The 22,338-nt window shown below is 38.2% G+C and overlaps 1 protein-coding gene across 4 annotated transcripts in view; it reads right to left on the bottom strand.

Moving 5' to 3' along the window:
- CCNI (cyclin I) overlaps window positions 1-20,200 on the bottom strand; it is a 40,263-nt gene extending 20,063 nt beyond the window's left edge. The window contains exons 1-2 of one of the 4 annotated variants that reach the window (XM_055313013.1): window positions 19,667-20,200; window positions 12,251-12,407 (exon numbers count right to left, since the gene is read on the bottom strand). In XM_055313013.1, the coding sequence (XP_055168988.1) occupies window positions 12,251-12,364 (114 nt within the window). In that variant the 5' untranslated portion in view covers window positions 12,365-12,407; window positions 19,667-20,200. Of the gene's footprint in view, window positions 1-12,250; window positions 12,408-13,523; window positions 13,651-19,666 lie in introns of those variants that run through there. The other 3 variants (XM_055313015.1, XM_055313014.1, XM_055313016.1) reach the window with 3 other exon arrangements.
- Window positions 20,201-22,338: the final 2,138 nt, after the last annotated feature.

Raw genomic sequence — 22,338 nt, 5'->3', positions numbered from 1 at the left:
TTCACCACCACCATCCCCCCCCCTTTTTTTTTTACAGATTTTATTTATTTATTCATGATAGTCAGAGAGAGAGAGAGAGAGAGGCAGAGACACAGGCAGAGGGAGAAGCAGGCTCCATGCAGGGAGCCCGAAGTGGGATTCAATCCTGGGTCTCCAGGATCGTGCCCTGGGCCAAAGGCAGGCACTAAACCACTGCGCCACCCAGGGATCCCAGCCATCCCCCCCTTTTTTCTCTTCTTTACTTTTTTTCTTTTTCTTCTTTGTTTTTAGCTTTTTATTTTTACTACTTTGTTTTAAAATTCGTTTTTCACTTTAGTGGTCCTTTTATTTTGTTCTGTTCTTCTTTTTCTTTTATTTTCCGGTCTCTGACCTGTTTGAAATGATCTAGGGTGTACTTTACTTAGGTCGTGGTTGATATTTTTGGTTCAGCCCACTGATACAGCCACTCTGCATTGGACAAAATCACTAGAAGGAAGAATTCACCACAAAAGAAAGAACCGGAAACATACTCTCTGCCACAGAGTTACAGAATTTGGATTTCAATATGATGTCAGAAATTCGATTCAGAAGTACAATTATAAAGCTACTGGTGGCTCAGGAAAAAAGCATTAAGGCCTCTAGTGACTTCCTTACTGCAGAATTGAGATCTAATCAGGCCGAAATTAAAAATAGATTAAATGAGACACAATCCAAACTGGATGTTCTAACTGCTAGAGCTAATGAGATAGAAGAGAGTCAGTGACACAGAAGACAAGTTGATGGAATGGAAGGAAGCTGAGGAAAAAAGAGAAAAATAATTAAGTGCCATGAGGAAAGGCTTAGGGAAATAAATGATAACCTCAGAAGGAAGAATCTATGTGTAACTGGGATTCCAGGAGAGGCTGAAAGAGAAAGAGGACCACAAAGTATATTTGAACAAATCATAGCTGAGAACGTTCCTAATCTGGGGAAAGAAACAGGCATTCAGATCCAGGAGATAAGAGAGGACCCACTTCCCCCCAAAATCAGTAGAAACCATTCAACACCTCCACATTTAATAGTGAAACTTGCAAATTTCAAAGATAAAGAGAAAATTATTAAAGCAGGTTAAGACAAGAGATTCTTAACTTATATAGGGAGAAATATCAGATTAATAACAGACCTCTCCACAGAGACCTGGCAGGCCAGAAAGGGCTGGGATGATATATCTCGGGTACTAACTGGGAAGAACATGCAGCCAAGAATACTTTATCCAGCAAGGCTGTCAATCAGAATAGGAGAGATAAAGAACTTCCAAGATAGACAGAAACTGAAAGAATATATGACGACCAAACTGGCTCTGCAAGAAATATTAAGGGGGGACCATCTAAAAAAAAGAGGAAGCCCAAGGAAATAATCCACAAAAACAGGAACTGAATAGGTATTATGATGTCACTAAACTCGTATCTTTCAATAGTTACTCTGAATGTAAATAGTCTAAATGATCCCATCAAAAGATGCAGGGTTTCAGACTGGATAAAAAAGCAAGACCCACCTATCTATATGCTATCTGCAAGAGACTCATTTTAGATATAAGAACACCTCCAGCCTGAAAATGAAGGGGTGGAGAACCATTTACCATTCAAATGGTCCTCAAAAGAAAGCTGGGATAGCAATCCTCATATCAGATAAATTAAAGTTTATACCAAAGACTGTAGTAAGAGATGAAGAGGGACACTATATCATACTTAAAGGGTCCATCCAATAAGAAGACCTAACAATCATGAGTATTTCTGCCCCTACTGTGGAAGCTGCCTAGTATATGAATCAATTAATAACCAAAGTAAAGAGATACTTAGATAATAACACACTAACAGTAGGAGACTTCAACACAGCACTTTCAGCAAATGACAGATATTCTAAGCAGATCACCAAAGAAACAAGGGCCTTAAATAATACACTGGACCAAATAGATTTCACAGATACATATAGAACTTTCCACCTGAATGCAACTGAATACACACATTGTTCTCAAGTACATATGGAACTTTCTCCAGAATAGACCACATAATGGGTCACAATTCAGATCTCAGCAAATACCAAAAGACTGGGATTGTCCCCTGCATATTTTCAGACCACAATGCTTTGAAACTAGAATTCAATCACAAGAAGAAATTTGGAAGAAACTCAAATACATGGAGGTTAAAGAGCATCCTACTAAAAAATGAATGGGTCAACCAGGAAATTAGAGAAGAATTAAAAAGATTCATGGAAATTAATGAAAATGAAGATACAACCGTTCAAAATCTTGCAAAAGGAAATGCATCACAATACAAGCCTCCCTCAAATAATTGGAAAAAACTCAAATACACAAGCTACCCTCTCACCTAAAGGAACTGGAGAAAGAACACCAAATAAATTCTACCCTAAACAGAAGAGAGATAATAAAGATTCAAAGAGAACTCAATGAAACAGAGACTAGAACTATAAAACAGATCAACAAAACCAGGAGTTGGTTCTTTTAAAGAATTAATAAGATAGAAAAATCCCTAGCCAGCCTTATTAAAAAGAAAAAAGACTCAAATTAAAAAATCACAAATCAAAGAGGAACGATCACAACTAATACCAGGGAAATACAAACTATTTTAAAAATCATTTGAGCAGTTATATGCCAACAAATTAGGCAATCTAGAAGAAATGGATGCATTTCTGGAAAAACCACAAGTTACCAAACTGGAACAGGAAGAAATAGAAAACCTGAACAGGCCAATAATCAGGAAACTGAAGCAGTCATCAAAAACCTCCCAAGACACAAAAGGTCCGGGGCCAGATGGCTTCCCAGGGGAATTCTATCAAATGTTTAAAGAAGAAACAATACCTAAACTATCAAAGCTGTTTCAAAGGATAGAAAGGGAGGGAATACTTCCAAACTTGTTTTATGAGGCACCATTACCTTGATTCCAAAACCAGACAAAGCCCCCATCGAAAAGGAGAACTATAGACCAATATCCCTGATGAACATGGATGCAAAAATTCTCACCAAGGTGCTAGTCAATAGGATCCAACATACGAATATCCAATATACGAAGTATATTGGATACTTGGATACAAGTATTGTACTGGATACTTGGATACTTGGATACTTGTACTTGGATACAATGTACATCCAATATACGAAGATTATTCACCATGACCAAGTAGGATTTATCCCTGGGATGCAAGGGTGGTTCAACATTCATAAAACAATCAAAGTGATAGATCATATCAACAAGAGAAAAAACAAGAATCCTAGGATCATTTCAGTAGATGCAGAGAAAGCATTTGACGAAAGACAGCATTCTTTCCTGATCAAAACTCTTCAGAGTAGGGATAGAGGAGAGGGAACATACCTCAGCATCTTAAAAGCCATCTACGAAAAGCCCACAGCGAATATCATTCTCAATGGGGAAAAACTGAGAGCCTTTCCCCTAAGATCAGGAACACAACAGGGATGTCTACTCTCACCACTGTTATTCAAAATAGTACTAGAAGTCCTAGCCTCAGCAACCAGGCAACAAAAAGAAAGAAAAGGCATTCAAATTGGCAAAGAAGAAGTCAAACTCTCCCTCTTCACAGATGACATGATACTGTACACAAAAAATCCAAAAGACTCCACCCCAAGATTGCCAGAACTCATACAGCAATTCGGCAGTGTGGCAGGATACAAAATCAATGCCCAGAAATCAGTGGCATTTCTATACACTAACAATGAGACTGAAGAAAGAGAAATTAAGGAGTCAATCCCATTGACAATTGCACCCAAAAGCATAAGATACCTAGCCATAAACCTAACCAAAGAGGTAAAGGATCTATACCCTAAAACATATAGAACACTTCTGAAAGAAACTGAGGAAGACACAAAGAAATGGAAAAATATTCCATGCTCATAGATTGGAAGAATTAATACTGTGAAAATGTCTATGCTACCCAGGGCAATTTACAGGTTCAATGCAATCCTTATCAAAATATCATGGACTTTCTTCACAGAGTTGGAACAAATAAAATTTGTATTGAATCAGAAAAGACCCCGAATAGCCAGGGGCATACTGGAAAAGAAAACCGATGCCAGGGCATCACAATGCCAGATTTCAAGCTGTGTTACAAAGCTATGATCATCAAGACAATATGGTACCAGTACAAAAACACATAGATCAATGGAACAGAATAGAGAACCCAGAAATGGGCCCTCAACTCTACAATCAACTAATATTCGACAAAGCAGGAAAGAATATCCATTGGAAAAAGGACAGTCTCTTCAATAAATGGTGTTCGGAAAATTGGACAGCCACATGCAGAAGAATGAAACTAGACCGTTCTCTTATACCAAACACAAAGATAAATCTCAAAATGGTTGAAAGATCTAAATGTGAGACAAGAATCCATCAAAATCCTAGAGGAGAACATAGGCAACACCCTTTTTAACTTAGCCACAACAACTTCTTGCAAGACACATCTATGAAGGCAAGGGAAACAAAAGCAAAAATGAACAACTGGGATTTAATCAGGATAAAAAGCTTCTGCACAGCAGGAGAAACAGTCAACAAAAGGAAAAGACAACCTACGGAATGGGAGAAGATATTTGCAAATGACACATCAGTTAAAGGGCTAGTATCCAAGATCTATAAAGAACTTATCAAACTCAACACCTAAGAAACAAAAAAAAATCCAATCATGAAATAGGTAGAAGACATGAACACAGAAGACATGAACACACATTTCTCCAAAGACAACATATACATGGCCAACAAGCACATGAGAAAATGCTCTGCATCACTTGCCATCAGGGAAGTACAAATCAAAACCGCAATGAGATACCACCTCACACCAGTGAGAATGGTGAAAATTAACAAGACAGGAACCAACGAATGTTGGAGAGGATGTGGAGAAAGGGGAACCCTCTTGTATGCAAGCTGGTGCAGCCACTCTGGAAAACTGTGTGGAGGTTCCTCAAAGAGTTAAAAATAGAGCTAGCTACGCTATGACCCAGCAATTGCACTACTGGGGATTTACCACAAAGATAGAGATGTAGTGAAACAGTGGGACACCTGCACCCCAATGTTCATAGCAGCAATGTCCACAATAACCAAACTGTGGAAGGAACCACGATGTCCTTCCACAGATAAATGGATAAAGAAGATGTGGTCTATATATACAATGGAATATTAATCATTAAAAGGACAAATACCCATTTTCTTTGACGTGGATGGAAGTAGAGGGTATTACGCTGAGTGAAGTAAGTCAATCGGAGAAGGGAAATCATATGGCTTCACTTATATGGGGAATATCAGAAATAGTGAAAGGGACCATAAGGGAAGGGTGGGGAACTGAAAGGGAAAAATTAGAGAGACAAACCATGAGAGCCTCCTAACTCTGGGAAACAAAGGGTTGCGGAAGGGGAGGCGAGGGGTTGGGGTAACTGGGTGATGGGCAATGAGGAGGGTACTTGATGGGATGAACACTGGGTGTTATACTATATGTTGGCAAATCGAACTTCAATAGAAACAAAACAAATCAACAACAACAAAAAGACCAAAAAATTAACCAGGCATGACAAAAGAACTAAGTGACCAAAACCAAGAGAAAAAAAAACAAACAAAACAAAACAAACAAAAAAACGACCTAGATCTTTGAATACCAGAAAAAGGACTTAACATATAACACAAGAAAAGTGGGAAAAGAGATGAAAAGATGAAGAATTTCACTAAAGACAAGATACCTATAAAAAAAAATCTAAAAAGAAATTATAAAACTGAAAAACATAGTAATGAAATTAAGAATCCAGTATGTGGATCCAACAATAAATCAGACATAGTTGGAAAATTACACTTTGAGGGAAACTTAGTTTTAAATGTATATATTAAAACATAAGAAGTGGAAAATCAATTATTTAAGCATTAACCACAAGATAAAAACAACAAATTACACTAAGTAAACAGAAGCAGGTAAAGAAAATAAGAGCAAAACTTAAAAAGAAGGCAAATGTACAACTGGGAAAAACTAAGGAAATGAAAACTAAGGTTCATAGTGATAAACGTTTTTGATTTAAAGAGGTATTATAAATAACTTTACAAAATTAACTTAATTTAGATGAAATAAATTCCTTAAAAAACAATTTACTGAAACTGAAATAAGATTTAAATAAAGACCTGATTAGTCTCACATTTACCAAAGAAATTGAATTATTAAATACTTTCCCACAAATAAATCTCTAGGCATGACAGTGGAACCTTCCGACACTTAAGAAAGAAGTAACAACCCAAACAAATGGAAAGAAAGCTTTTTAAAGAAAGCAGGAATGTTTCCTAACTCATTTTACAAAGCCAGCATACTTTATTATGAAAACCTGACAAAGGACAAACCAATCTCACCCATGAAGGCAATTGCAAAAATCCTAAGCAAAATGTTAACAAAATCCAATGGTGTAAAAAATGTAACACCTATTTATAAAAAGAAATCTCTTGACAAACTAAGGCAGATAATCTGATAAAGATGATCTAAGAAATATATAACAAATATTATACTTGATGGTAAAATGCTGAAAACTTCCCCCTCAAACTAAAACTGAGACAAGAACACCTGTTACCATCATTTATGGGGTTCTGGAGGCCCTAGCTTATTCTATAAAACAAGAAAAATAAAAAGTATTATGAACTGGAAAGGAAGAAATAAAACCATGATTATTCACAGTTAACATGTCTACGTGTAATATACAGAAAATACAAAACATTCTGGAAGCTAATTTAGTATAGTCAATATATAAAAATATTTTATTTCCATATACCAGTTTATAGAAACAGCATATTAAAAAAATGAAAAATCTAAATAAAAATTAAAAAATGAAAAATCTATAATACTATTTCTAATAACCTCAGTAAGATTCAAATATCTAGTAATAAGCCTAAACTACCAAATATTATAAATGAAACTGACGACCAGGGCTCTAGGGTACTTCAATCAGTTAAGTGTCTGACTCTTGATTTCAGCTCAAGTTATCATCTCAGGGTCATGGGATCAAGCCCCACAATGGGCTCCAACCTCAAGAGGGAGTCTTCTTGTCCCTCTTCCTCTGCTCCTCTTCTTTCTCTCTCTCAAATAAATAAATATTTAAAAAAAAAAAAAAGGAAAAGGAAGGAAACTGAAGACCAACTTTAAAGAAAATGGAGAAATATTCTATGTTCATTAATTGGAAGGCTCATATAAACATGTCAATTCTCCCCAAATTGACTGACAGATTCAATAATCCCATTTTTAAATGACAAGTATATTGTAAAACATATATGGAAGAGCAAGGGGCTAAGAATAACCAAGACAATCCTGAAAAAGAGAACAAAATTTATGCCTAAACACTTATGATAATGCTATAATAATTAAGGCGGTATGGTTAAAGAGTGGCAAATGGTCCAATGACAAGAGGCAAGAAACAGACACACAAATATACTCACAGGTTTACAGTAGTCACTTGATTTATTACAGAAGTACACTTCAGGGAAGTGGGGGAAAAGTGTCTTTTTAATAAATGGTGTTGGTTCTCTGTATGAAGAAAAATGATGGATTTCTACTTCACACCATAGCCGACCCCCCAAAAAAAATCTCAACTGGAATATAAATCTAAATGCATGCAAAGGATGAAATGATCAATTTTGCAGAAGAAAACACAAGGGAGTATCTTCACTACATTGATTAGACAAATACTTCTTTAAAAAAGAAAAAAAAATTGATAATTTGGTCATTAAAAATAAAGAACTTCTTTCTATTCATCAAAGTCAACACAGTTGAAGATATGTGTAATGCACAGTCTGCAAACAAAAGAACTCCTATAAAACAATTAACAAAAATAGAGACAACTCAGTATAAACCCAGATGGAAGATGTGACTAGACCAAAAGAGTACCAAAAGAGTAAATCTAATGGCCAATAAACATATGAAAAGCTGAACTTCCTTAGTTATTCAAGAAAAGCAAATTAAACCCAATGTGATACTATAATACACTTTCCAGAATAACTACAATGAAAAGACAATACCAAGGTTGAGAAGGATGTAGAGCAACTTGAGACTTTCATACTCTGCTAGAAGGGGTAAAAAAAAAAAAATTAAAAAACCCATGGGATAATAGTGGTATAATAACTCTGGAACAATTGGTGGTTATGCACTAAAACTGATATACACATATTCTAGGTTCTAGCAATTCCATCCCTAGAAATATACCCCCCCACACACACAAAATGCACATAATGTGCATACACAAGAAGAGGACTTTCCCACTGAGACATGCACAAGAAGATGTCGCAAATGACCATCAATAGAAGCGATAAATTCAAAGAATTATACATGGCAATGAGAATAAATTAATTATGGCTACACGAAGTAACATAGATGAATCTTACAGAAAAAATATTAAATAAGAGGGCAGTATATACTCTATGATTCAATATACATGTGTGTGAAATTCAAAACCAGGAAAAATTAATCTGTGATATTAGGACAGTGTTTTTTTGGTGTGGGGGAGTAGATGGTAGTAACTGCAAGAGGACAGAAAGAGCCTTCTGCAAATATAGTGGTATATTTTACAGTTGTACACTTACAATCTATGTACTTTTCTGGACATTACACCTCAAGAATCTGTTTAAGAAAATAAAAAAGAGAAACCATCCTGCAGGGTAAATAGATTTATTTATTTACCAAATCCACAGTATACAAAAATGACAGAAGTCAACATATTAGATAACAATAATTTTAAAGCTAGAAAAATGGGTCAGAATCAACAATTTTAAATTTAATAATAACACCATACCCAGGTCAAAACCTAAAAAGTACATATAGCACAAAGGAAACTTTGCTTAAAACTTGAGGCAACAAGGTTTTAAAAACAAGTTCAGTAAGCCAACATGACACTGCTGCCAAAACAATAATAAAATTTGGGGCTAGCTAGTTCAACAAAATTATCAAGCCAAGATAAAGCGAGGTAATAGTTTCACTTCATTGCTCATTAATGACTACAAATGAAATGTCACAACTTAAATGCTAAAAAGAGTGTATCTAAGAAAAAAAAAATCTAGGGCAGTAAAAGAGAAATCTTGTCAATGGTTAAAAAACAAGGGATGTTCAATCGGAAAAGAGAGGGCTTTGTGGGCTTAACACATCTTTGAGTAGGTAAAGGGCTACCATTTAAAGATTTATTCTGTATTGCACCAGTGGACAAAACTAGAATATGTGGCCACTAGAAAGAAGCAGTTTTCCGGTTAAATTTAGGAAAATCTTTCCATAATTTATAGTTTTCCTACAGTAGAATGGACAAAGTAACCAAAGTAGAGAATCGCTCATCAGAGAGAGATGTTAGAAGAACTCTTCTACTGTGTGGTTAGAGTAAATCGGTGTCTTCCAAAATTAATGCATATTAATAAAAAGTGCAGCTTTTTTTTATTTCTTTGAGATTTTATTTATTTATTCATGAGAGACACAGGCAGTGGGAGAAGCAGGCTCCATGCAGGGAGCCCAACATGGGACTTGATCCCAGGTCTCCAGGACAACGCCCTGAGCTGAAGGCAGCGCTAAACCGCTGAGCCACTTGGGTTGCCCCGCAACTTTTTAAAATACAAATTTCCACAAGTGCCATAACCTAACGGGTCTGGATTAGGCGTGGAATCTCTGTAAGAAGGCTCCTGAGTGATTCTGATGCCCTCAGTAGCCCAGAGGCTTGAGATCCTGTATTCCGAAACCACATAATTGGCCCTCAAGATTCCTTAGAGTTCTAATGAAACCATCTGATGGTTTCTTTCTAATGAAAACCATCTTAATAGCTTGAAACAGAGTTTTACTTTTGCAAATCAAAAGCACCTTAGGCAAAACATAGGGTATCTTTTTCTTTTCTAAAAGATTTTATTTATTTATTCATGAGAGACACAGAGAGAGGCAGAGATATAGGCAGAGGGAGAAGCAGGCTCCTCAAGGCAGCCCCATGTGGGACTAGATCTGGAGACTCCAGGACCATGCCCTGAGCGGAAGGCAGAGCTCCACCGCTGAGTCACCCAGGCATCCCAAACATAGAATACCTTCAAAGTGTATGTCACTTTGACAAGCCTTCAATTTTTTCTCCCAAATCCATATAATAAAAATCACTGTGTACTTGAAAGCACTACTATATCAAAAAACTTATCTAACCTGGACTAATTATAAAGAAATGGTAACGTTCATTTAACAGATGTTTACTGGAAGTTTATTATATGCCAGTAAACAAAAATGATACAACCCAATCCAAGGGAACTCACCATCAAGTCATCAGGAAATTATAATACTGTGTGTTATCATAAAGGAAGTAGAGTGCACTGTGGGAGCACCCAGAAAGGGAGCGATAAGTATGCAATATTCTTGTGTGACCTCTCTGTCCTAAACCTGAAGACGGGGGGATACAAATTAAAAGAGAATTGGGAGAGAATGATCCAAAGGAAGAGCTTAGGTAGAGAAAAAAAGATAAGGAAACTGAAGGAAAGAAGCCTAACAGAAAGCTTTAAAACATTTTACTTTCCATTTTTACAAGCCCTTAAAAAAATATTCGGAAAGCTAGATAAGTATGTATATGGCTTAAGGACAAGACTGTTTTTTTTTCTGCAAGCAATCGAGGAGGGAAATCATGGTTAGAAGCAATAGTGGAAAGAGAAATAGAAAAGCCAGTCTCTGAAAGTGGCAAAAGAAAATAAAGAAATTAGAACTAAAATAGGAAAGTAATAGACAAGTGTCCTTGGGGTTTATTGTAGCAAGCGGTTTGACCTCCTACAGCTTTTTACTCTCATCCCAATCTTATCCCCATCAGAACAAACCCACCCACATTTTTCAGAATTAACTTTGGCTTCTACTTGACATTACTAAAGGCAAACCCTTAAGGAGTTCCTTCTTGGAAACTGTAATACTGTTCTATTCTCTGGTATTAACTCAGTAATATTTGTTAAATCACCAACAGAAATAGGCCAGATTAAGTGATAATATAGCAATGTACTATAATCTTGGTAGAGTATCACCTTCAAAGACCATGTTGTAAAAGAGTATTATCATTGGTTACATGCTGACTCAAGAAGAAGAAAGAAAGAAATGGTTCTTTAAAGCCAGCTCTGTCTTAAAGCTTTGAGGCTTACCAGAATATCAGAACATAAGGGTAGGAATTTCTATTTTTCTCACTGGTATATATATCCCCAATGCTTAGATGTGCTCAGAAGATAGCAGATACTTAATGAACATTTACTAAATGATTGAATTTCCAAGTAATCTAAAAAATCACACAAGCATAGAAAAATAAAAACTGAAAAACAAAGTATAATGGAAAGACAACTACCCCAGGTTCAAATTATACCTCTACTAAAGTCTTGAGCAAAGTGGGACTACTACCTATTTCAAAGGATATAATAAGATAGTAAATGTGATAGCATATGTAAATGCTCCTAACTTAACAGATATTCACTCAGGTTAACTAATTTTCAATCTGCTAAATGACAAGTAAGTAACAGTAAATGCAAAACATATTTCATCAGCTTATGAGAAAGAATGACAGAATAGGTTAGTAGAAAATGCATAGATTTCAATAACCTATGAAAAAAGGTTAACCTAAACCAAAGAAGGAATTGAGATATTTGCTATTCATTTACCTATAAATCAAAAGTCAAAATTTTCTTGACCACTATTCTTTATCCCAAATACAGTGCTAGGTACTAGGGATTAAAAAGAGTTTATACAATAAGCTTTGAGAGTGCATAAACTTGTTATTTGTCAAAAGTAACACTGATAGGATTATATGACAGAAGCATAAAAATTTCTAAAAGTTCATAGAGTTAACAATAATTGAGAGGTAAGCCGGCTATCTCCCTAGAATTGTCCAACACTGGCATTACCTTAGTAGCTTACTTGAACTAGTTATAAATATGCAAGACAGACAGAACAATTTTTTGTTTACTAAAGATAATTTCAACTTCCATAGCTAACTATATATCTAAAAAAAAGAAAGTTTACTACCATTAGTACTGGACTACAAAAAAAGAGAACATATTTATCTCCTAAAGCTGTAACTCAGATAACAAAATAAGCAAACAAACCCAAAAAATTCATTCTTGTTTGTTTCAGAATGAAACAAGGAGAAGCTTCTCAAATAAAGAATAGAACCAATCCTTTAATGGTATATATTTCTCCAATGCGGTGTCAAGATATCACTATATGACAGGTCGCTTATTTCTAAAAGAAGTCATCTATCTAGAGTGATAAGAAAAATTACCTGATTTGTAGGCATTTTTGGCACATTCACCTTCCACATCTGGGCTTCCCTAGAGATTGCCTTTTCCAAGAGGAAAGACAATCTCTGGTTTTCCAAAGGCCCTGGAAACTTCATGATATCCTTTGGATCTGCCTGCCTCCCAGCCTGATGTAGCTACCTATAAAATCAAACATAAAAAAATGCTTTTTTCTTTAATTATAAAATACATGTGGCATGGCATAAATATGTTGGTTCTTATTAAGCAAGTCATAAAACAAAGTAAGAATGTTATGAGGCAGTATAGGATTTTACAGCTCTTTAAAACATCATATATTAAAATGTTACAATAATAATCAGTTACCTAAATATATTTGCTTTAAATTTGAAACTCAGTTGTAAAGAGAATAAAAACACGAAGCATATAATTGATAGAACTTATAGACTCTGATGAAAATACATTATTAAGTCTCACACTGTGTCAACAAATTTTAAATTGTGGGCTTTTTATACTATCAATTCTTAGTAGTTGTCCCAAATATTCCTCTTAAAAACCTAATCAGATAAGATACTAACCTTTTCCTTCATTTAAAAAAATTTACATCCATTACATTACATTAAACCCACCCATTCCCATATAATCAGTATAAAACCATCTTTCTTTGTGTTTTCAATACAGCATCCACTAGCTACACATATGGCTATATTAGAACTGAATAAAGTTAAAATACAATTCCTCAGTCACACCAGCCCCATTTCAAATGCTCAATAGCCATGTGTGGTTAGTAGACACTGCATCAGATATAAACGTTCCTTTTCTTCACTATCACTGCAGAAAGTTCTACTGGAGAGTGTTGATCTAGAAAACTCAACAATAAGGTGAAGGGCCCTCTAAAATGAACAAGTCTAAAGGGCAAGTCTATCTAGATCGTTGTGGTACAACTGAAGTCCAGGAGAGATGTCCTCAAGTTAAAAAAAAGAAGAAAGAAGAAAGAAGAAGAAAGAAGAAGAAGAAGAAAGAAGAAGAAGAAAGAAGAAGAAGAAGAAAAGAACCTATGAAAAACTAAAAAAAAAAAAAAAAGAACAACCTATGAAAAACTAAAAAAAAAAAAAAGAAGAAGAAAAACTAGAGATTTGAGAGGTACAACCATGTGTAGAAAATTGGATCGAGAAGCTGAAGATACAGCAAGACTCAACTAGAGGTGATGAAAGGTAAGGAACTGAAAATGTCATTAACTTCAGAAAAAAAGATTATGCAAGAAGGCAAATGTAATAATATACCATGACATTTACATACCAGTGATAATGAAAATACTGAATAAGGGCTTTAACAAACAAACAAAAAAAAACCCGCACTGGGAAGATGAGAGGTGTCAGATGATAAGAGGTGTAGAATGAGCATCACATCCTTACATGTCACAGCTGGCAAACCATAAATAATACCTAAAATTGAAATATCAAAAAACAGTAGGGCAAATTATTTGAAAATATGATCTTAAACAAGATAAACAGATAAGCACTCAGAGGCTAACCTGTGAGAAAAGGGTTAGAAAGTCAAGCTGCAGAATGCTGTTTTTCATTATAGACACCTCATTTAACTACATTTTCCAAATGAAAAGCTCTGATTTTTTAAGTTAAATTTACAATTAATTAAAAAAAAAAAAGTAACAAGGACATCTGGGTGGTTCAGTGGTTAAGTGTCTGCCTTTGGCTCTGGGTGTGATCCTGGGGTTCCAGGATGGAATCCCACATTGGGCTCCCTGCAGGGAGCCTTCTTCTCCCTCTGCCTGTGTCTCTTAAGAATAAATAAAATCTTTTTAAAAATTAAAATAATTTTTTTTAAAAAAACTTCAATTTTCATGGTACCCTCACCCCCCCACCCCAACTCCAGGTACTATCCCTTTCTTATTCATCACTTCACATACTTGGCCTACTTGCTTGCTATTCAACATACTGCAGACTACCTCTGGTTAACTGGATTGTATTTTTTTCATTTTGCTTCTTTAAACAATTGAGTTTTTGCAAATTTCCTATAGTGAGAATTAAGTACTTTTCATACCAAGAAAAAGTAAATAACAGAGAGGGAAAAGAAATAATACCTAACCCCCCAAAAAAAATTTTTCAAAGATTAACTTCTAAGAACTCTTGATTCTCTAAATTGGTATGATTTCTCTCCCTTCTGAAAGGAGCTTCCCACTATTTCCCGTATGAAATGATAAACATTAGGAAAATATATCTACCAGTATTATCTTTTTATCACTCATAGAATCTTGATGAAACAGGGACTCAACCAAAGATTGGTTTCAATCTTTGTAGCCAAAAACAAAACAAACCCAAGTCTAAATTCTTGAAATATCTGAAGGTGGTTAGCATGCCCACCCATTCATCTTTTTCACAGCTTCAAGGACTGTTCAAGATTTCCTGGCATTGGGACACCTGGGTGGCTTAACGGTTAAGTGCCTGCCTTCGGCCCAGGGCGTGATCCTGGGGTCCAGGATTGAGTCCCACATCATTGGGACTCCCTGCATGGAGTCTGCTTCTCTCTCTGCCTGTCCCTGGCCTCTCTCTGTCTCTCATGAATAAATAAAATCTTAAAAAAAAAAAAAAAAAAAAGATTTTCTGACATGACGTGACTTTTGCTCTTCTAAATGCAGTACTCCCTCTCCACCTGCCCCACCCCAACTGTGCACGGAGTTTTGGTGCCCTCTTTTCTGCAGTGAAAAGAAGACAACCTTGTTCAGGACTGTAAATGTATTCTTTAAAAAAAAAAAAGGGGGGTCATCTTGTTAGATTCCATCTACTGTGACATTCTGCTGAGATGTTCTGAATTCCACTTTTGTGGCCTTGGTACTTTTTTCAGATCTTCCATAACTAGATAAACTCAATATAGCTTCGTCTAAACCAGATACAAATATTAACCTTAGAAATGGAGTGCATTAAATTAAAAATGTAAAAAAATTAAAAAGAAAAAAAAAAGAAACGGAGTGTAAACTAGATGACCACCTGTCAAGAGATACTTAGAACACCTATATTAGATGAAGATTAAACTCGATTTAATGGTTCTAAGGTTTCTTCTATATCTAATTTTAGTCTGTAATTTATTAACTAGTTGAAACTTACCGTACTATTTCATTCCATTAGCTACATCCAACAGGTTGGGCTCCTCAGGCTCCCCCAGCCTTCTCAACATACCCCAATGGGTGGGTGGCTGGATACCTGGGTGATTACTCTTCCCTCAAAATGTTTCCCCTGAAGATTATTTTTAGAACGGATGGATGGGGAACACAGAGAGATACACAGAGGAATACATGAAAAAAGAAGAATAAGGTTTAAGAGATTCCTGTTCTCCAATCCCCTGAAGATAAGACCCTTAGTAAGATTTTCAAATATTTAGATACTTTAAGAATTTTTTTTTTTAAACAAAGGAATCTGGGTCAAAGAAGAAATCACATGGTAAATTAGAAAATACTTTGAGGTAATGAAAAGAAAACATACCAAAATTTACAAGATGCTAGTAGAGCAAACTATAAAGCAAACCAGAAGAAACAGATATTGGAGTGGAAATTAATGAATAAAAAAAATAGAGAAAAATCAATGAAACCAAAAGTTGGTTCTTTGAAAAGATCAACGAAATTGGCAAACCTTTAGCTATAACTGATCAAGAAAAAACAGAAAGGATGAAGCACTAAAATCAGGAATAAAAGGAGACATTACTACTTATGTTATAGAGATAAAAGTGTTGTAAAAGAATTTTTTGAACTGTTTGCAAATAAATTGGACAATTTTGCATGAAATGGACAAATACCCAGAACCACAAATTATCAAAACCGACTTTAAAAAGAAATAGAAAAGCTGAAGCTCATATAACAAGAAATTGAATTAGTAAACAATTGTCAAAGAAAAGCCAAAGCCCAAGGGATTTGAATTCTACCAAACATCCATAGAAAATTTTAATTTTTCACAAACTTCCCCAAAAAAGTAGAAGAGGAGCACGTCTCAATTCATTTTATGAGGCCAGTTAAGCAAAGACAACAGCCATTGAGAACATCTCTTCTAAATACAAATGCAGAATTCCTCAACAAAATATGCCAGCAAAAAAAAAAAAAAAAAAAAAAAAAAAAATGCCAGCAAACTGAATCTGGTAACTTAAAAAAAAAAAAAAAAAAGGATTATATACCATAATTGAGTGGGATTTAGCCCAGGAATGCAAAACTGGTTTAATATTCAGGAAATCAATTAATGTAATAAACCATATGAATTTTAGAAAATAAAAAGAATCATTCTTTGCTCATAGCAGGGGAATGTTAACAAACGATAAAAAGTTCAGATTTCCTTTATCTTTCAAAAGTAAGATATAAATAATCCAAGGGAAAGAAAAAAGAATGGAGGAAATATTCCAGATCAAATTAGGGTACAGAAAAATGAAAGTTCAGTATCTAACCCTAGACTCAATCCTATACTGGGAAGATAAAATGCTATAATGACATAATGGGAACATGGACAAAGTAAATGTTTCAAAGTTAAATTTACTGAAGTTGATAACTTTACTCTGATTCTGTAAGAGAACATCCCTATTCTTAGGAAATACATACTAAAATATTTAGAGGAGCAAAGGGCCATAATATATGCAATGTATAAATATATATATATATATATAAATACATAAATATATATGAAAGAGAGAACAAATGATAAAACAAATGGGGTGAAATGTTAACGAGTTTCTTTTTATTTACAAGAGTAAATAAACCCCCACCCCAGACATAAATTATGGAAGTGCTCATATTACCAGGATACCTTTTATACTCCTTTTTTAAGATTCTAGTAAGACAGAGGGGCCTGGGTAGTTCAGTTGGTTGAGCGTCTGTCTTCCCCCTGGGTCATGGTACTGCATCTAAGCATCACTGGGCTCCCTGCTCAGTTAGGAGTCTCCTCCCTCTGTGCCTCCCCCCATGCTCTCTCTCATATTTATTAATAAATAAAATCTTTTAAAAAAAAGATACTAGTAAGACAGATAATGATACAGTAAAGAAAGCATTACTTGTGTTTTACTTAATAACACACAATCCTTTTTTTCTACATGTAAAGTATTTACATAAAATGAAATCTGTTGAATAAAATATAAAGTATAATTTCACTGTTTTAAATACTAGAACTTTATACTTGTATCTTATTATTTTGTGCCATTAGTCATATCCAGAACTTTGAATGCTTAGATAGAAGTCTCTAGGAACTAAGAATCAAAAAGTTTATTTGGTTGGCATATTCCACACACTTCTAACTTTATGATAGTTTCACATTTCCCCTGCCAATCTTTCAATCTTTCAATGACTACTTCAATGCTTCTTTCTCCGTGTTTATCAAATAACTTAATGAGTGAATAGTTTATAAAATGGTTATTGTACAGCATAAACTATATTATAAATCTACATACAGGGCCTCCTACTATTCTAAGGAAAAGTACTGCACAGTGCTAGGTAAACAGAAACAAGTTTATTAATACAGAATTATATTATCACCATAACACCAAGTGCATTAATAATTTTCTACTGATGTGGACTACTGGGTCTTTGTTCCTATTCTAAAAGAGGGATTTATGAATGTGACCATCTCTTGACTTCACGCCCCTAACCTAATAATGAACTGTGAATGCCTGTAATTCCAAAACGACCTGCTGTTTGTTTCACTAGCTCCATGCCTTTCCATACAGTTCTTTGAACCTGAATTGTCCTTCTCCAGCTGGCACTCCCCTTCTTACACAGCTATCATTTGTGTAGGTCTGTGACTAGTATCCTGCCTTCTTACATCTGTACTTGGACATAATTCTACTTTTGCATTTAATTGCTCTGTGATAATTATTTGTGGATCTGTCTCTCCTACTAACCATGAGTTCTTTGATGGCAACACTCTCCAGTGTTTAGCACTATGTCTAACAAATAGCTTACACTGAAGTTCTTAGGAAGTCAAAGCAATGAGTGCTTACTACTTGGCCAGATATTGTTCAAAGTACTATGCCATATTAGCTCATTTAATCCTTATATAACCTTATAAAGTCATTATCAAGCCCATTTTAAATAAACATGCACAGGTCCGTATCTTCATTTTTAAAGTATCATAGAACCAGAATAAAACATACGCTCAGCTTCCGATTTTGACATTGCAGAGTTCCATTCTAACCTACTAGCAGCCACGGCGATTCACAAACTGTGATCTGTGACTGCAAATCATCCCTACCAAGCCTTCCCCCCCACACCCGCTGATTCTGACGAGTCTGCTCCTCCTCAGTATTAAGAATTTCATCCTAGAAGTTCAGAATCACTCACCTGTTCATTCGTTCCTAATCTTTCTGTCCACTCCCTTCTATTTCATAGAGCTGGGAGCGAATAATACCACCTTTAATGTCTTAAACAAATTCATTTTTGGGACAGAGATTATCTAGCAGACAGCTCCGGTTTGAATTCTGGCCACTGGCCTCTGGCTGAGTCACCCATGGGGTAAATTACTTCATGTCGCGGACCCTCCGTCTTCCTCTTCTGGGAAACGAGACCCCTGAACTACACTCAGCGAGTTGCAAGGTCTGTCCGATAAAAACCTGCAACAAGTGTCATTAACAGCACACGCTGCTCCACGGCTGAGGCGCTCCCACGGACAGAAATAAAAGCTAAATACCGCAGCCTGGCATTCAAAGATCTTCAGTCCGCTTCCACTCTGCCTCCCCAGGAACGCATCTCCTGGTTGGCACATTGCAACGCTTCTGACTTTGTGGTAGTTTCACATTTCTCCTGCCAATCTTTCAATTGTGAGTCCACTACGCCGCTACCCCGTTCTCCACTCCTGCCCAGGGACCTGCAATGGGGCCTCTAGCTCAGGAGAGGACCTTTCCGCCCAGCTTTCAAAACTCCGGGACTTTTCTACATGCCTTCAGGGTGCGACTCAAATCCCACCTCCTCCCCAAACTCCCCCACCCCCGGGGTAGCGTCCCCCTCCCCCAAGCCCCCGCAGCGCCGGCACCGGCCGTTCGACGCCGCGTCCGGCAGTCACTCCGCCTTGCAGTGCAAATTATCTCCCTTGGGCCCCCGCGGAAGCGTGAAGTCGAAGGGTGGGGGTGTGTCCCCTCCGTCGGGTGTCACACGGGCTGGCGGCGCCTAGAATGTGCACGAGGAGGCAATTTGATGGGGCTGCAAACAAGTTAGTCGCTGACGGAAAAACTGGCCCAAAAGGGTACCCGGCAGACCGTCTGGAACCCGGCAGGTGCCCAAGCGTTCCGGCAGGAGAGGCCGGAGTGGGGGGAGGTCCCGGAGGTTTCCTCTGAGGCGGAGGCGCGGGCCGGGCCGCGGCAAGGAGCGCGCGCCTCGGGGGGGCTCCTCCGGGCAGCGCCAGGCAGGGGGGCGACAAGCGGGAGCGCGAGCGCGGGGCGCGGAGACGCAGCGAGTCCCTCACCTTCTCCTCCTCCTCCTCCTCCTCTTCCTCCTCCTCCTCCTCCTCCCCGGCGGAGCTGTAGGCCTCACAGTGGTGGCGCGGGGTCATCCGGGGGCCCGTTACCACCCCATTTTCCTCAGCGCGCGGCGGCTGGGCGCGCGGGACGCGGACGGGACCGGCTGAGGAGGGAGAAGAGGGGGAACCGGGCCGGGGGTGGGGGTGCAGGCGATCGAGCGGGACGCACGGCTGCGGCCGGCGGGTCAGCGAATTAGCTCCATGACTCCCCCGACCTGAGGCTGTCGCGGCCACCGCCGGCCCCACTCCTCCGACCGCCGCCGCTAATGCCCGGGTGGGGAGGGGGGTTCCCTCTCGCCATAGGGCGGCGGGGGCCGGGGAGAGGCGGGGGGTGAGGCCGGCTCTGCCCCTGCCCGGGAGAAGCGTCTCTGAGGGGAAATGGTGAAAAGGGGGGGAAGGGGGGGAAAAGGAAAAAAAAGGGGGAAAGGGGGGAAAATAAGAAAAAGCGAGACAGAGACGCTGCCGCGTCCGCTCGCGGGGAAGGCGGGGGGGGGGGGGGGAGAAGGTCCGGCCTCCTCGGCTCCGCCCTCGCGGACCGATTCGTAGACTTGCTTACTCCCTGTAAACAACGCTGAACTGGGGTTTGGCCCTCCCCGTCTTCGTTTTCGTGGCCTTCACCGCCCGGCGAACGTACAGAGGAGTCCGGCAGGAAGCTAGGCTGTTGGAGACAGGCGGGGGGAGGCTTCAGTACTGGGGTAGAAGAAGGGAAGACATTTCCCGCGGGATAAGGAGGGTCGAAGGTGCGCGGACTCGTTTTCCTCGGGAAGCGGAAGGGCACACAATCAGCTCCCGGTGACGTAAGAGCCGCCGCCAGCTGGCCGAGGCGTGCGGGGGCCGGCGAGTGCGCTGCGCATGCGCCCCGAGGAAGAAAGGAGCGGCGGAGGGTTTCGCTTGGGGTGGGGGTTCCGTCTGGATGCTCTCCTGGCCCGCCGCAAAGCTCCCTGCTTTTATCCCACCTAAAGCGTCTTTAGGACTTGTAAGAAAGATCCATTGGGAAGGGGCTGGTGTTCTGTTGTGTAAAGATCTTGCATTCTTTGTTGACCTCGCAAAAAATTATTACGTATAAATAGATGGGGGGTGGTGGTAGCACGCGTAATGGGTGGAGGAAGACGGTCATCCATCCTTAAGCACCGTCTTGGGTGTTGAAGCCCTTATAAAACGGTAAATGATACTACTGGTGGCGGGGAACCTGCTTGGTCATGCGCTGAGGGAATTCTATTCACTAAACCAAGACGTCTGAGTATTTGAGTAGGTTTTATTACCAGGTCTTTAACGAGTGTATGGTGACGTATAAATGTGTTTTATATGAGGTTCTTTTACTCACCTATGGTAATTTTTGGCTCATCTTTTAATTGTTTTAATTATAGAAATAGTATGTAGAATTACAGAAAGTTTTGAAAGAGGAAAGGGGAGAAAAAAACCTCAAACTCAACCATTTACAGGAATAGTCTCCTTTGTGTTTTCTATTTCTGTTTTTTATATGCTTATTTTACCAGTCACTGAAAAAATTTGTATTGAGCTTATTTAGCTGGCCAGACTCAGCGGTAAGCTCTAGCAAACTGGAAGTAACCAAGACAAATACCTTATACTTTCATGGAGTGTACAATCCAAACATTAATTAAGCTAATTACCACTACCTAAAATTACCGGACGTATTTACCCAAAGAATACGCATTTACCCAGACACTAATTTGAAGGGATATATATACACCCATATTTATTGCAGCATGATTTACAGCAAACTATGGAAGCACCCCAGTATCAATTGATAGATGAATGACTAAAGATGTGGTATGTATACATACGTGTGTGTATGTGTATGTATACATATATACAATGGAATATTGTTCAGCCATTAAAGGAATGAAATCTTGCCATTTGTGACAACAAGGATGGATCTAGATAGTATAATGCTAAGTGAAATAAGCCTATCAGAGAAAGAAAAATAAATGATACTGATGAAGTTTTGGAATTACAGGTAGAGTCCAGAGGCGACGACCAAGAAAGAATTCTTGAGACGTCTTTGGCGCAAAATGGTGGTCTTACTAAAGCACCGGGACAGGTCTCCCAGGCAGGAAGAGCTGCTGCCCCGGGCCTGTGAAGGGTGGCTGATACCTGGGAGCGGGAGGGGCTTGGGGATAGCTTACTCTCTAAGGAATTCTGGAAGCAAGGTTTCCAGGGCCTTGAGGGGGCCAGCTATTGTTGGAGAAAGGTCACTTATTACCGTCTAATAAAACCTGAGCCATGAGACCCTTCAGATGTGTATCGGTGGGCCATGTGCTTGGGGGATGATTGTCAACACGTATCTTGGGGGTTTAGAGATAAAGGGAAATTTCTAAAGGAATTTTTATGTGTTAAAGTAGACTTACAGGTTCCTGAGAGTCAGGCTAAGATTGCCTTTTGCCCTTAGCAAAGTATGAACATCGAGGCAGTTGAGTCCGTAGAGGAATGTCCCTTTGCCTCTTTCAAAGACTAGTCAGTGTGCTGCCCTAAGCTCGTGCCTTGTCCTCAACTAGCCCTGTGTTCCCCCATCAATATCACGCATTGTGGAAGACAGAAAATAGCCAACGAAGGGAAATTTAAAAAAAAAAAAAAAAGCAAACTCAACTATAGGGAAT

This window comes from Nyctereutes procyonoides, unplaced genomic scaffold, assembly GCF_905146905.1.
Source record: "Nyctereutes procyonoides isolate TBG_1078 unplaced genomic scaffold, NYPRO_anot_genome, whole genome shotgun sequence".
Lineage (NCBI taxonomy): Eukaryota > Metazoa > Chordata > Mammalia > Carnivora > Canidae > Nyctereutes > Nyctereutes procyonoides.
The sequence above is the reverse complement of the archived record's forward strand: the minus strand, read 5'-3'. Positions and strand labels throughout refer to the sequence as shown.